This window comes from Mesitornis unicolor, unplaced genomic scaffold (genome assembly GCF_000695765.1).
Source record: "Mesitornis unicolor isolate BGI_N332 unplaced genomic scaffold, ASM69576v1 scaffold45047, whole genome shotgun sequence".
In the NCBI taxonomy this organism is placed as follows: domain Eukaryota; kingdom Metazoa; phylum Chordata; class Aves; order Mesitornithiformes; family Mesitornithidae; genus Mesitornis; species Mesitornis unicolor.
Window position 1 is genome coordinate 352 of NW_010199353.1, and position 15,712 is coordinate 16,063.

General features: G+C 40.3%; 1 protein-coding gene across 1 annotated transcript in view; it reads right to left on the minus strand.

Annotated features, from left to right (window-relative positions):
- Window positions 1-587: 587 nt before the first annotated feature.
- The window catches only part of LOC104544525 (ribosomal protein S6 kinase delta-1-like), a gene marked incomplete at its 5' end in the record, with an annotated part of 30,563 nt that continues 15,438 nt past the window's right edge, over window positions 588-15,712 (minus strand). Inside the window, 3 exon segments of the mRNA XM_010189423.1 lie at window positions 588-697; window positions 700-847; window positions 8,874-8,992. Coding sequence (XP_010187725.1) covers window positions 588-697; window positions 700-847; window positions 8,874-8,992 — 377 coding nt within the window.

Consider the following 15,712-nt stretch of genomic DNA (forward strand, 5'->3'; position numbering starts at 1 on the left):
CCAGGTCCTATGTAAGGAACTATCAAAAGCCACAAGGGAACTGGCATGGCAAAAACAAAATGAGCCTTTACAGTCTGCAGTAGCCACTGCCACATTGCTGAAAAACACATCATCTTAAAAGTATTTGGTGAGATGATAACTGATCAGCATTGTCAAAACAATGCAGCAATTCTTCTGGTCCCTTAACTAGGTTTCCACAAAATGTGTACGGTCCTTTACTGTTTTCAGTGGGGTATTACCCCGGGATTTTGGAAGACATTATTTGCATGAGTCAAAAATAATTTTGGTTTCATTGCTGAATCTCTTTCTTGGCTGAGGATTTCAATTCCAAATCCTCAGGGAAGAACAGCTGGCGCCCCCTGCTCCAGCCCCCATTTCAAGTGACGGTTCAAATGTAGGAATTTCTACCCTTCTGTATTTCAAGTACCCACCAGTTTATTCAACTGAAAATACATCAACTTGTCCTTACCCCAGCACTGTAACCACTACTTCATTTTTGAAAAACAGGCCTCATCCTATTGAATGCCACCAAACATGTACCTTATCCTTTAGCTCAAATATATTTTGCATGACCTTACATGAATTGCTTAGATAAAAGCCTTTTTTTCTTCTACTTTTGTTATTTTAAAGTGCAGATGCATTTGAGTCATTTTCCCCTTTTGTTTCATATCCTTAAGATCCACAGCTTCAAAGACAAAATGTCAGCATGCAGTCAATTTATGACTGAACTCTTGAAGAGACACTGAAGAATTACCTTGTCAATCACCCCAAGGACTCTGAAGGCCTTCAGTTCCTCGGCAGGGCTCCTTAGGTTCCAAGAGGGCCTTGAACTTAGTGATCCTGGAGGCTAATGGAAGATATCAAAGATTAGACATCAATCAGGGTGGTACTTGAAGGAAGACTGCCTGCTGAAGCAAATGCCAGGCCAAAGGAAACTAAATTTATCATAAATCAGAGAGAGTGAAGATGAAAGGAGAAGTTCTCTGTTTGTCCTTAGTGGGGGGAAAAAAAAACAACTTGCAAGTAAATAAAAATTGAGACAACATTGAAAACAAAAATTTTAAAAAGAAAAAATAATTAATTTTTATATTTCCTATGTTTAATGGAACCTAGCAATCAATTGCTCAAATTCTTCGCCCATCGCAATAATTAATCAAAGCTTTACAGGTATTCTGGATGCAAAATAATTCAGAGATCACCGAGGAGGTGAAAGCAAATTAGAGGCTTTTTAAGTCTAAAGAACATAAAATACAGAATTATAAATGAATATTCTTGCACTCTGCTGAGCTTCACAAAATCATTGTAATAACAAGGTGCACAACAGAAATGATTCCTAAGACTGCCTTAGAAAACGGTAGCTAGCTGCGTATCATTAATCTAGAAATTAACACCATAGCAAGAGTGCTAACTGTTCAAGTGGTTAATACACAGAGAGCTGTCTGTGCTGTGTTCTGCAGTTTCTCAGGGCAAACTCAAAGCTTGCATGTCAGAGGAGGAAATGTTTCAACTGGAAGTCTTCTGGGACAAAGATCAACCTCTTAAGCATCACATATACCTCTGGCACATTAACAAACATTTTCAGAAGTTTCTAGTTGTCGACTGAGAGAATTTATTAGATCCTTCTCCAAAAATTCAACATGCAGCTTCTACTACAACCACAGACCTGGATCTCCTCCTCACAAATATGGCAACTTCATTTGCAGAGCTGTTGAATGCTAAACTCCTTTTAAGCATAACCTGGCCTCCCCAAGTACACTTCTATTGCACAAAGGTAGAGGAAAGTGAAACTCCTTGATTTTTAGGGTTTCAAGAGGCAAAAGCTGTTTATCTAATTTGTCAACATCCTGAGGCAATATTTCACAAGTATGCCACAAAGGAAAACTGCTGGTAAGCAATTATGCTGTGGATTAAATGTTTAAGTATCAGCAAAAAAAATCAAGAAGTTTTCCCTTAAGATTCAAAATTCCCAGAAAAACTGAATATCCTGAATTAGGTAGTCCATTTGCTCCCCCCTTAGTGTTGATGCCCTCTGGCATCATTACTGTGCTATCCTAGATATGTGCTATTATAATAATAGGAACATAAAGGCTAGAGTACTTCCCCAACGCCCTCCCCAAAACTGGTTCCCCTTCATGTTGCCAGTCAACCACCATCTCTCCTTCCAAATTATTTCCCAAAAATCAATGCGTACTTAAGCACTGCCCGCAAAATTCAACAGAAAGGGTCATAAACACATGTTGAAAAAGCATGTTTTTCTTTTGTATTCACCTACTCGGTTCGATGTTTAAAAGAGTTTATTATTTATCTTCATTTATTTGTCTGGATCTTAGAACTGTTTTGCCATGTAAACACCATCAAGTAAGAGTACCAACAGCAATGAAGAGAAAATAGCCCATATTCTACAAATCACTAATGGTTTTAGCCTGAAGAAGAAAAAAAAAAACCCCTCTAGATGAAGTTTTTTCCCCAGACTCAATTTAGGTTTCATATTCTAGCAAGCTGTTGGAAGGTCAAGGGAGTTCTTTTGTTGGGTTGAATTTTGAGGGTGTGCAATTTTTTCTGCAATGACAAAATATTTGCTTTGAAACACAGAGTTGTGCTATCACAGAGTTTATTCATTACGAGATTTCAAAAGCATTTTAAGGAATACATTTAATGAAAGAACATTTCCAAATCCTCTAGACTACTATAAAAGATTTTCACTTCTATCTGCATGCTATTACATTTTATAACCATTCCTCAATAATCAAGCTTTTAAAATTTTCTCTTATGCATAACATTCCAACCATGAATAAAGTCCATACATCTCTACAGAAGTTCATAGTTGTCTAATGACACTACAGAATCAGATTTCTGTAACCATCACGTCTGAAGAGTCCAAAATAAAACAGTACAGACTTTTGGTTCCTTCTCTAAAATACCACCAATGGTGGCACAGTCAGTAATACTGTGTATAGACACTGTTTTTCATATATGCATTCTACATAAAATCATTTCTACCTTAAAACAATTTACAACCACATCTCCCAGCAGTTTCTCCATTTTAATCAATTTCAGGTTATTTTTTGCTCCTCACAGTACTTTGATTTCACTGTTGCAAAGTCTAACAGTGGAGCCCAGTGATGGGGAGGCACCACATTTTGTCGTGAAGCATGCCAGAAGCCAACTCTAAATATCCAATTCCCAGAACTGCGGCAATTAAACACTCTATGAAACCGTCTGCTCCCCAGAATAGAGTAAAAATCCAAGCTCAGCATCCAGCCAGTGATAAGAAAAATACCTAAAAAACGTCTCTCTCATCAAAAATAGATGAACAAAAGAAAAAAATACAGGAAGGAGGGTAACAAACAGTCAAAGGCTTAATTTGTCTTTACCAATACAGCATCTAAATTCTAAAGAAAGTGGTGGACTACCTCTGCCTGCAGACGGCCTTCAGCAGCTTGTCCAAACGCTCATCATGCTGCTCAGGTATCTTCTCTCCTGCAGCTAGGCCCTATATGCTTTGAAACTATTTCCAGACTGCACTCTGAGCTGCACAGCTGGAGTTATCTGACTTGGGATCAGCATCACCAGTTCCTTTCCCACCTTTCCCAACCTTCTGGCTAGCATGTGCTAATTTCAAGTGAAAAAGGATGGTGCTGATGGCGCTGATGGCTCCTGCAAAGACCCAGTAGCTTGTGGCCACCACTGGCCTTCAGAAGGCTTTAGTTTTGCAAGCTACACAATGAAATACGACGATAACTCTTGCCTCAGCTTTGGCATCGCTGCCAGCAGTTACAAGAGCAGGCAGAGAAACAGAAATACACCACCAGCCAAGGAAGAGGAAGAGCCTCTCATGTTAACCTCATTTAAGGCAAGAGCACTATCCCTAGCCCAGTGGCACAAACTCCATTTGATGGGAAGCGATTTTACTTCTGATGCTGCCAACTTTGAGAGCAGTCACCACAGAACCTCAGGATATAAAAAGAGCACTTTCACGAACATCAGTACAGAGCTGCACCTCAAAGAACCACCTCCCCTCACCATTCAGAGGCCTGTGTCTGATGACTTCAGTAACTACCCACCTGCAGCACAGCCAGACCCTCAAATGCAACAAGGAGATGTCTTGTTTTGAAGCAGATACCTGCTGGCCTGAGGTGCAAAAATGCCTCCAGCTCTCCTGGCCCAGTAGAACACCCTGGCCCCTTCCTCATGCTCCACCAGGAGAAAACCAGGTTGCACCTCAGCATGCATGCGAATCAGACAGCTATGGTGTGCTTCAGAAGGCCCTCAGTGATCACTAATTGGAGACTGTATCTTCCCTGAAACTGGGACATACCTTGGATGTGATCTTGGAAGCCTTGAGACTAAATTTCTTATTTAATGTTAAATTTACGTCTCACAGAACTACAGTAGTGTATTTTCTTTATACTTCATGTAATTTTAATGCACACCTAATGAGAATTTTAGGAAGTAAGATATCTTACGAAAACCACCAAGAATTAAAACTGCTTTTCCTGTTTGGGCATCAGGCTTGCATGTACCTCTTGTTACTGAATTGCTTTGAAAATCAAAAATAATTGACATTTTAAAAGATAACAGCTTTTATAATGGTGCAAAAAGAAAAAATTCTGAATAAAAGAAACTGGACAAAAGTCAAATCAGAAATAATTTCAAAGAGTGAAAAAAAAAATGCATTATAAAAATACCAGTTCTGACCCAGAGCCACAGCATGTCCATGTAGCTGTGCTGGTCCTTGCAGCTACCAGCTATGGAAGACTTCAGCTTTCCGACAGTCAATCCAGTGTGATTCAAAGGCTGCTGCTGCAGCTCTCACTCAGGCTTGGAGGTGGCTCCCCAGAGCTGCTACTTATAAAGGGGCAGAGGAGGAAAAACAGCTTGAGAATCTGCAAAATGGCCTGCTGCTGCCATTACACTGCATTCTCGAGTGCTTGTCGCCGAGAACGCCCTCAAGGCCGCAGTGCTATGCCAGAGGAGGAAAAGAAGGACAGCATTTGCAGCAGAAAATGCAGCAGATTTGTTTTTCCAGAAGGTCTAACATGCCTGTTTACAACCTCCAGAAGCTGCTTCCACACCTACCACTCCTACGGGTCACAGCAAGGCTTTTCTCAGTGTTTACAAGACCCTGTCAAGTGAGTTCCCAGTGTTTCTTTTCAGCCTTACAAAATCTTCTATCCATCCTTAAGCCCTCTACCCATAACCTTTTTTTAACAGCGCCAAGGGTTCTCCAAACAGCTCCTCTTGTGCTCCTCTCTCCACCACTCAGACTTGCCAGCAGCAGCATGGTTGCTAAGGATGCTATCCTTGAGGGCTACACTGTTAGCTTTTTGTTAAGGCAAGAAAAGTAACAAACTACTATCGTTCTTTGTTTGGTTTCCATGGCATCCAAGAAAATTTTTCTTTCTCTGCTCTGAAATTCCAGGCCTTTGCCTCTAGGGAAATCTGGTCTTCGAAGAGGCAAGGGCCTGGCATTTCAAGCCACAGAAGAATGGCTTGCCTCCTTCTAACCCAGGCCCTCAGAGAAAAGCCACCACGCTTTACCTTCACGAGGTGTTCAGATGGCAAATGGGTGGCTTGGGGTGCATTTAGCAGACATAGTCTTTTGAGACGGCTGCACACAGCTCAGCACATGGCTGGCAGCCTGAGTCTTTGGGAGGCCTGAGAGGATGAAGGGTGCAGGATGATAATTGAACCTGCACTTCTGAGCTAACCTCTTCCCTTCGTGGGCATTTCTCTGGCCTGGTGGATGAGTGTCATGGTTTAAGCCTAGCTGACAACTACACACCGCACGGTCACTCGCTCACTCTTCCCCCCCGGTGGGATAGGGAGCAGAAAACATAACAAAAGGCTCATAGGTCGAGACAAGGACAGGGAGATATCACTCACCAGTTGTGGTCATGGGCAAAATAGACTCGACTTGGGGAAAAATCAATTTGATTTGTCCATGCCAAGGGCTTCAGCTCTTCACAAACTGATCCAGCATGAGTCCCTTCAGCAGGGCGCAGTCCTTCAGGAACAGACTGCCCCAGCACGGGCTTCCCATGGAGTCATGGCCTTCTTTGGGTGCAGCCATCTGCACCAGTGTGGGGCCTTCCATGGCCTGCAGGTGGATCTCTGCTCCACCATTAACCACTATGGGCTTGCAGGGGTACAGTCTGCCATCTCACCGTGCGCTGCAGGGGAATCTCACCTCCACCCAAGTGTGTTTCTCTCACATCTCTCTCTGCTGCAGGTCCCTTTCACTGGCTCCTGAGGAGCATCCAGCTCTTGGGCTGCGGCTGCAGCAGGGCCTGGGCCAGCCAAGCCCTGCCCAAGGTCACACTGCCTTCCTCCTCTATGTGCTGCACCCTTTTAAATATGTTATCACAGAGGTGCTCCCACCATCACTGATTGGCTTGGCCTTGGAGCCAGGGAAGCTTCTAGCAACTTTTCACAGGAGCCATCCCTGTAGCTCCTCCTCCACTACTAAAACCCCGCCACACAACAAGAAAGTAAAATATCACGTCTAAGGCGGCCAGGCAAGCCTAGTTTTGACACTGATCACCATGGTTGCTCCTTGTAAGGGTACAATAGGAAACACAAAGCTATCTACACCAGACATGGGTCACAAAGTAATTCTGCCTTGTAACATCAGGTCATGACCTCAAGTTAAATGGCCTCAAGTTGCACCAGGGGAGGTTTAGATTGGATATTAGGAGATAATTCTTTACTGAAAGAGTGGTCAAACACTGGAATAGGCTGCCCATGGAAGCGGTGGAGTCACCATCCCTGAAAATGTTCAAGAAGTGCATGGATACAGCACTTCAGTACATGGTTTAATGGGCATGGTGGTGGTGTACACGTCAGACTTAATTTCTTTAGGAAAAGGGCACAAAATACCTGCATGTTTCCACTAGTACCTCCCAAGAATGACTCTGTATATAGACACAGGTCATTTCAGTGCACTTATCACTGTCTGCATGGGGTGGAATAATTCACTCAAGCTCCAGTATAAACCATCTTGGGTAGTAAGAAGGATAAGCAGTAACTAAAGGGCAAGAATTCAGGTCTGCTCAGCAACCAACGCGTAGGAAGAGTCACAGCCCTCACTTTCCTTAAGACAAAACGCCAAAGCACAGAGCACGCCAATTCCTAAGTGGTTCACTGCCCTTACAAGAACCCTGTGAGAAGTCCTTCTCCCCATTAACTTTCAGCTCTCAACTCGGAGACAAGCTCCTCCTCACCACAACCATCACAATCCATCAACACCATCTGCCCTTGATGCCAACACATTCCAAAGCCCCAAGATAAAAGTCAAATGTATGCACTATGAAGAGCAGCAAATAAAAGATATTAAAATACATGTAGAGAATAAGCCAAGTACAACATTTCACTTCTGCAAAGTCAGATTTGCCTTAACAATTTTGAGTTTCAACACAGGAGAATGGTTTTCTATTTGTGCTACCTTTCTTTCTTCCTTGCCTTATCCCAATTAAACCTGCTTTCTTTTGGAACTGCAAAGAAGGCATGTGCCTTATTCAATACAGCATAAAAGAGGAAATACTTTACCTCTCGAGTTCACATACAAAAAATGCAACCTATTTCTTCCTCCTTCCCAACCACAGTTAGTTTTTAAACTTACAAAAAGGCAAAAATAGGTTGTTCATGTTTTTTTTTCTTGTTCTGCAGTTTCCAAACACACTAAGGTTTTGATTCAATATAAATTCTTCCCTATTTTCAGGGGTGTTTGACCCAAAGAAAGACTACCTAGTAGGAGTTCATATCAGTCCAAAATACTAAATTGTTCAAAGTACAATTCATAGCAGCAGCAAGACTCCAAATCTCACAAAATTTATCCCATTTGGAACAACCTCAAAACTGTACTTGTGGGCTCTCAACATTAAAAAAGCTACCCTTCAAAATCAGTGGTTTTGCTTTTTAATTTACTTATTAGGCAGTTGGATTTTATAAGGCTTCCCACTTTTTTGCAGCAGCAGTCTCCTTAAAGCATTTTTAGATGTGTGCAAAGTAAGAACCAATAATCTTCTCCTCCTTTTGTCCTCACTTGATGTAAGTGTAGAAAGACAGGAAGTTGGTAACTTTTATATTTACTACAATAGGGCAGCCATCGACAACCACACAGTTGCAGTTTAGCATGACTGCAGTAAAAGCCTGAAGTAAGAACAGATAATTACCAAAGGAACTATTTGGGGAAGGGCAAAGTAGAAATTTATGGAGGGTATCTTGGAACAAGCTTTGTTTGTCTTTTGCACAAGTACAGATAAGGGTATTTCTGTTTCAGAAAGTGGGAATTACTACAGAAACTCAATCAAAAATCAGGATCAGCTGATCACTCAAGCACATTCAAGAGAAACATCTGAAGGGATCAGGAAGAATGTTTGCCCAATTAAGTGCTTATTTTGTGGGATATTCATCTCATTCCCACCACCGCATGCTTGACTCACTTCTGACACACTATTATGTGCTAGGCTAAAGAAACCAATGGCCTTCTCACTCCCTACAGGGCCACGCAATATTCTCATAGGAAAGTCAAAAGAAATGTTATGTTCTAGTGTGGGGGTTTTTTGCTTTACCTTCAAATTCTTCAGCATAACTAAAAATGTTTGCATCGTCAACTATGAGCAGACGAAAAGTATACAAAAATCAGGTCTCTATTAAATCGAGCACTCTTCATAATGCTATGAAATGCAACCAACCAGAATCAGAAAAAAAAGCAATTTAACCAAAATATAACATCGAAATACTCCTCAGGCCTCCTGAAAGAGAAATTCTAGTCCCTTTTTAAACTTTAAACTTGAATATACTTTGCTAAAAGACGGGACAATTTAATTATACCAAATTCTGGTTCAGAAAAAAAAGAAATTAAAGCCTACCATAGAAGCAGATGCATCTTCAGAGGATTTACGGTAGAGACTGGAAATTTTTTCAGCACGCATAAGGTATTCTGCAGTCTTCCTTTTCACTGCTTCTCGACGAGTTGGACTTGATTCACCTCAATTGAGAAAAAGAAAGTTATTTTTTTTCTTCAGAAAGAAGGGTACTAAGTAATCAAAGCATACAACTGCTTTGATTCTACCATTTTGATTTCCTTTAGGTTATTCATAATCAAACCTACAGACATGTGTCTTACAAAAAGCAAGGACTACAATCTCAGAGTTCTACAAAAATAACAATTTATGCCTTGCTATAGACTAAAGTAAATAAAAAATATTATCTCATTTTTCTGTGATCTGGTATATGTTCCTGTGGTAATATGAGCAAGAACTAAACAAATCACGGACTCAAACATACTAAAAAAAAACCTCCAAACCTCAAATTGGAAAGACACAACAAGACATTTACAACAAAACACTAAATAAACTTTGTGGTTTTTTCCCAATGTTTCTACTGTGAGCTTTCCTAACCATAAAGGAAAGCCAGAAATGCTTTTAATAGCCAGAAGGCAACATAAGAGACCCCAAGAACCCTTGCTTACAGCTTCCCCATGGTAGCTGCTCCTTCTCTGTTACCTTGGGATTACACGGGAAGAAAGGAAGAAGTGCTTGTACCAACTACTTCACTTCCCAGATGGCTGAACCACCACTGTGTTATGTCTCATCTACCCAAGCTCTTGCAAGAGGGGAGATTTCCATAATACCATGCAAATTCTGTATTCACTCTAAAATGTACAGTTTGTGTTTAGATATTCCCATCATGAGCAGCATATTGTTACGATGCAATGACAACACCCAACCAGTCAATCACCAGGCAAAGATAAAAAGACTGCGAGTCACAATTGTTGTAACAGAGAACTGAGATTACTACACTGAAAAGCAGTCAGAGAGAACTGTCCCAGAAGAAGGCCGAAAAACAGCAGAGTCTTTATGTGGCCCTGACAGTCTCTTCCAGCCTTAACTGAGGCCATCCAAGACTTGGAGAGACACAGCCTTGGCTGTGCCAGGCTTCTGCACCAACAGGTGCAAGACAGCACCTCTCACAAACAGATGTTCAAATCAGGCAAGGAACTGCAAGAATATCTACCTAACAGCTACTCAACATGAAAGACAAGGCAAGGAACAGGAGAGGCAATAAATTAAACACACAAATCCTAACTAACAGCAGATAACAGAGACAATAACGAAGACCAGAACTCATAACACACACTGATCAACGGGCCATGAAAGGAACCTCTGAGCACAACCTTGAAGAAGTTCAACCAGAAACTTGGTGACTGATAAGAAGCAGGGTAATTGTGGGTTATCAAGAATGAGTGTCATAAAAAAGAGCAAACTTATTTATGGGATGTCTGAGGGAGAACTTAATGTGTAAATGCTTGCCAGCAAAACTTATTGGGGGATTGTGGCAACACGTACGTTGTGAGATGTTTAAGGGCAGGATTAAAGGTGAGGAAAGGGAAAGGGAGGGGTCAAGGTTGGGGGGGGGGGACACAAGCATGAGAAAACAGGTAAGAATTTCATGGGTCAGCTGTGTATAAGCAGGCTGCTGGTCAATATGTTTGCCTGACTGAGCCCTGTACCTGAGCACCACTGTCTGTCATACCTACTTATGAAACTGTTGCTCGCTATTTTCTGCATTAGTGTACTCATTATTCTCTGTGCATAAGAGACACCAACAAACTTTGAGCCAGATAAGCAAACAAAATGTGCAAGAGCTAGACCATGGATCATGGGGCCAGCTACTAGAAAGACCTGACCAGTGGGTCCTTCCCTGACCAGCAATAGTTCAAGAGAGGGTGGGCTGTTCACACTGCCCGTAGTTATACAGGTGTCTGTAAAGGCAATATTCCCCTACCTGCATCAATCTGTGGTCAAACATGTTCATACAGAGTATATGTGCACACATGCAGGCTCCTCACAGAAATTTGCACTAAGCTTCACTACTGGTAGGAGCCAAAGAAGGGGTAAGCTCTCTCTCCTTCTTCTAAGTAGAGTCTTATGACCTACTCCAAGCTCTGCTGTAAGTGACCATTTGTAAATCTTACTATTCACTGCACAGCAATAGGGAAAAGTGATTGTCACCTCCTTGGATAAAGACACAGAGCCCTGCCCTGCAAAAAAACTCTGACTACTCTTGGTTTAGGAAGAAGCTGGACAGTCCAATTCATTGCACTTTCAGCATACAATATTATGGATATATACCAATTCCTTAACAGTTTCTCTCATTCCAAAGACAGAGGGGACTTCGTAGCAGGTCCAGCGTATCTAGTATCAGCCTCCACTCGGCAGGACTCTCCTGGTAAAACTCCCCTAGCTGAGACTGCCATGCTTATTCCCATCTGGGATTTTAAAAAAAAACCCAACAGGTTTGGATTTGGCTTTATCAGAAGAGAACAGATAAACAGTGTTATATAAGCTTGTGTCGTAATTTCTTAAAACATGACTAACACTCTTGCTTTCATCTCTACACTTAATCTTACGGCACCATAAAACTTTCTTGTGCCGATCCACTGGTGATCACCCACATTCTCTTAGACACAAGAGGTGGCAGTCGGTCAGGGAAAACAAAGTCATCTGCACAGTACCAATAAACCCTTCAGCCAGTGTTTTCTTCAAGCAGACCGCTAGAGAACTGCTAGGTTGGTGTCTAAGGCTATCATAAAAGTCAAGCTTACTGCTTAATTGTTAGTTATGTGTATTTAGCTTGAATGTTTATTGCCTTTTTTCAATGCTTCAGTAATTTTAGAGTAATTAACACAAACAAGCAAGGATGTGCCCTTAGAGCTGTTTTGTTCTCCCTACTTTCACAAGACATTAATTTCAGCTTTCCTTCTACTTTTCCTTCCTTAGTAATTTGTTAAATAACACCTGCAAACTGTTCACTCATTAAAATCTTCAGCCATAAAAGAGGGTGTGGATTCACAAAACATTTACTCAACAAGTTCTTACGTCTTAATCGTGACTAAGATCATTAACAGTTCAGTCTCCGAATACTTTAACAGGTAGATGTTTGAGAACTGGATTTATGGAAGTAGGATCTTGGCTTTTTATTCTTCATTTGTATTCTTTACATTAGTTTAACCAAGAAAACATAAAAAGCTACATTTCAATACAAACTCCCATGTTAACAGCCAATGTCTTACAAAAGTCTGTAAAGAAATACAGGATGTGATTTTTTTAAAAAATAATAAATATAAAAATGTTACTTAAAAAGCCTTCAACATAGGGTGATGAGAAATAATAAAGACCCCATTAAACTAAAATAATCTTCAGCATTTATGCCAAATTTCAGGTCATAGAACTCTTCACTTTAAACCATATAAATCACTAAGACACAGTACCAGAACAAATCCTTATATTTGACAGATGTTAAAGCAGTGATGCAGACTTTATGCAATTTTTTTAAAATGCAATATTACATTTTGTTACAGGAAAGTGTTTTTAATTACACAAAATGTATATTATCAAAAGAATCTACTAATTTATTCCTTGTCCATATTAGCCAAACAAAATTTATTCCTAGCTAAGAACTTCTGATTTAAATGTTGCATGAGCATATTGAGCTCCTATTTCTATTCCGTGGTTAGCCCACAATAATCTAAAGAGGTACCTGCTTTTAATTACAATTTAAACTTGAAAGGCATTTTTCTTTAAATGGCAGCAAACAGGAAATGTTTAAACTGTGTCAAAGCCTTTGATGAATCTTTACAACTGCTCATAAAAGATCATCCTGCTTAAAATAATATTGATTTTTCATTTATTTTCCTAGATACTAAAAGATTTCTGTTTCATCTGATCAGGATCAAAGCTTCTCCCCCCTCCTGATCACTGGGATTAAATCAGCAATGTCATTTTACATGTTTAAAAACTACACTGCTAAAGCAAGATATAAAAGTGTAGCAAGGATGATCATAGAGACCTTAGAATAAAAACCTCTCAAGATTCCCCGTCTCTCTCCCTCTGCATTTGCCACGGAGCAGCTGTGCCTCACACAGATTCACATGAATGAAAATATTAAGGCGAGAAACCACCCACTTAGTTTATTTTCCATATGACTTTCCTGTAATTATTTTGTAAACTGTTCACACAACAATATATAAAAACATCTGCAAAAACAGGTAATTAATGTGTCAAGCCAAACTAATGCATTTTTTATAGTGTCCATGCTTCGTCAACTGTAATTATAACTCTTTTTAAGCAAATGATGATGTGTTTGTTGCAATGTGCAAGTGGTTATTTTAGATGCTCTGTTTACTACTACTGCAAACAGAATATAAAAACTCTACAGCTACTTTGTCGCACATATAAGCCTTCATCGACACAAGCACAAGCAGGCTGCTCCCTCATTTTCCAAAGGCTTTGCCTATTTCAAAGAAATAAAAATATCTTAAAATGAAAATTGACTTTGGAAAGGCTGACCAGGCCACCCGCTGACCAAAGTAACAGTAGCCAGGACATTAGGATAGACGCCAATGGTGTAAAATTTGTTCTTTAATTTTTATTTCTAAGGATGGCTCAGCTACAATATATTTAGAAAAACAGACATTCCTCATAACATTCAAATGATCTTGAGGGTTTGATAGAGAAAAACCACAAATATCAGAATAACTGTGCCACTGAGTTCATCTGTGACTTGCCTGCTTGTTTGCCCATAGTCCACTGATTTGAATGAAAAGTACAGAGAAACAACATTTCCACAGAGTGTACATTTAGTAGTAGCATCTGGGAAAACAGCAATATTTTTGTTTGTATTCTACTCAAGAGTCTTCTACTCACAGCTCATAGCACCTCAGAACAGGACATACCTGTGAGAGACTTGCTACCTCAGTGCTGAAGTGCTAAGTGTCCAGCTCGGTTAAATGTTTATTCAGGCATCAAATCTTATGTAATTTCATCATATAGGAAAATTACTTATGTTCTGATATTAATAGCAAAAAGCTATTGAAAGGAGACCATATTCCATAAACTCAAAAAAAATCTGGGCAGTAAGAACCATGGAAAAAAATTGTTTTTTTCCCCAAAATAATCTGGGGTACCAACAGAGCTCATCTCAAATGCACAGAAGTGCTGTCAAACCTGCTCTGGTCCTTAACTGTTCTCCTCCACAGATCCAGGATGAAGTCACATGGAAGCTGTGTATCTTACTGGGTGGTAACAATGTACATATACAATATTCCCCATTCAGTAAATCACAATTTATAGCACCTACCCAGGAATTCTAGATATTCCTTTGTGTCTGACCACCTCCAAATCATCCCCCGCCAGGCATAACATTTTCCCTGAGAAAAGCCAATCTATCAGGACAACATTAGCGCACTCCCTACCTAACCAGCTGCTTGACCAGGCTGGGGGTATTTCCACAGAAAAGGTAAAGCTAAGAAGTTAGCATTACCTGTCCCAACCCTCTGTAACCTCCATATTTCAAATCTTTTCCTGCTTTTCTCTCAGACTTACTAAAAATACATGTGGGCTGCCTTTATTTAAGAAGATATCAGAAGAGATTTGCTCCAGGAAGGAACGTCCTCTTGCAGAACAGGCTACAAGGAACTTGTGGAAGACTGCCTGTTGTGCTAACCCCAAACTCCATGTTCTTAACAATTTAAACAGTAAAACTTTCTCTAAATACTGAAATCTTCAATGAAACATTTATAATTGCCAAATCTAACAGCTATAATACCATTTTTTATTTTTAAAAGTTTCTTTATCTTCTTCACAGTCTTCCTGCACGTATCACCCAGCTGGATTGCTGAATTTTTCAAAGAATCGCTCTCTATAAAAATGCAAGGGAGTAAGCCTTAAAAGATTTATTTCTTCTCACAATGAAAAGAGGTTTAGCAGCACCTTCCTTATTAGTGGGTAGCCCAGCTGTTATTTTTACCTAATTGGTTCAAGAGGACCTCTGTTCTTCTTAGGGCAAACATTTCTTACATCATGTGAAGCAGACTCCTTTGTTCATATTAGCCAAACAAAAGCTCAGGCACACCGTAAGTGACAATGAGACTCAATCCAGCACAGGTTTCTGACCACTTTGGACGTAGTTTTATAACCCCAAAATTTATTTCAGGACAGGGAAGAGCTGCTGATTTTGGAACGAGTCTCCACCAACTTCTACAGGAGAGCGAGTAACCTTTAATTTTCACTCCATTACTTAAGTGAAATGTGGCAGGGGCTAAGGTAGATGGACACTTCAGCATGAAGGGAAGATGCTATAAATTTTAGCAGCAGGTGGCAGTTTGGAATCGTTAAATGAGCCCACTAGCTCATCATTCCTAGTATGCTATACATTATAGTAATAATGAGTTCCTTTGAGGTGGTGGCCAAATTCTGCAGCTGAAAAAAAAAAGACTGTAAATATTAAAAAATAAGACCAAGGTTAAGCCCATTATGACAAAACAGTTTGAAGTGACCTGTACTGTAGCAACCAAGAAGAAAAGTCACTTAAAAGTGAAACCTCACATGCTGCAGCACAAATGTGTGACAGGGCATGAACTCCTAAGAATTGTTCTTCCAACTTTCCAGTGTGCTCATAGCTATTACATCTGTATTTTATACATCATCTTCATTGCAGGCTGCTTGAAACACTTACAGATCTATGCTTCCTGTGAAGGTACCAATTCTGCATCCTGCAGAAAACCTAAGGTTACACATCAGTGGTGTAAATATTTACATAAACACCTATTTGGAAAAAAAATGTTGGCGTATGCGCCAAAGTTAAGATTATACAGAAGAACGGTGTAGGTGAAATGTGTTTGCATGACCAGCAAAGCAGGAGTCAG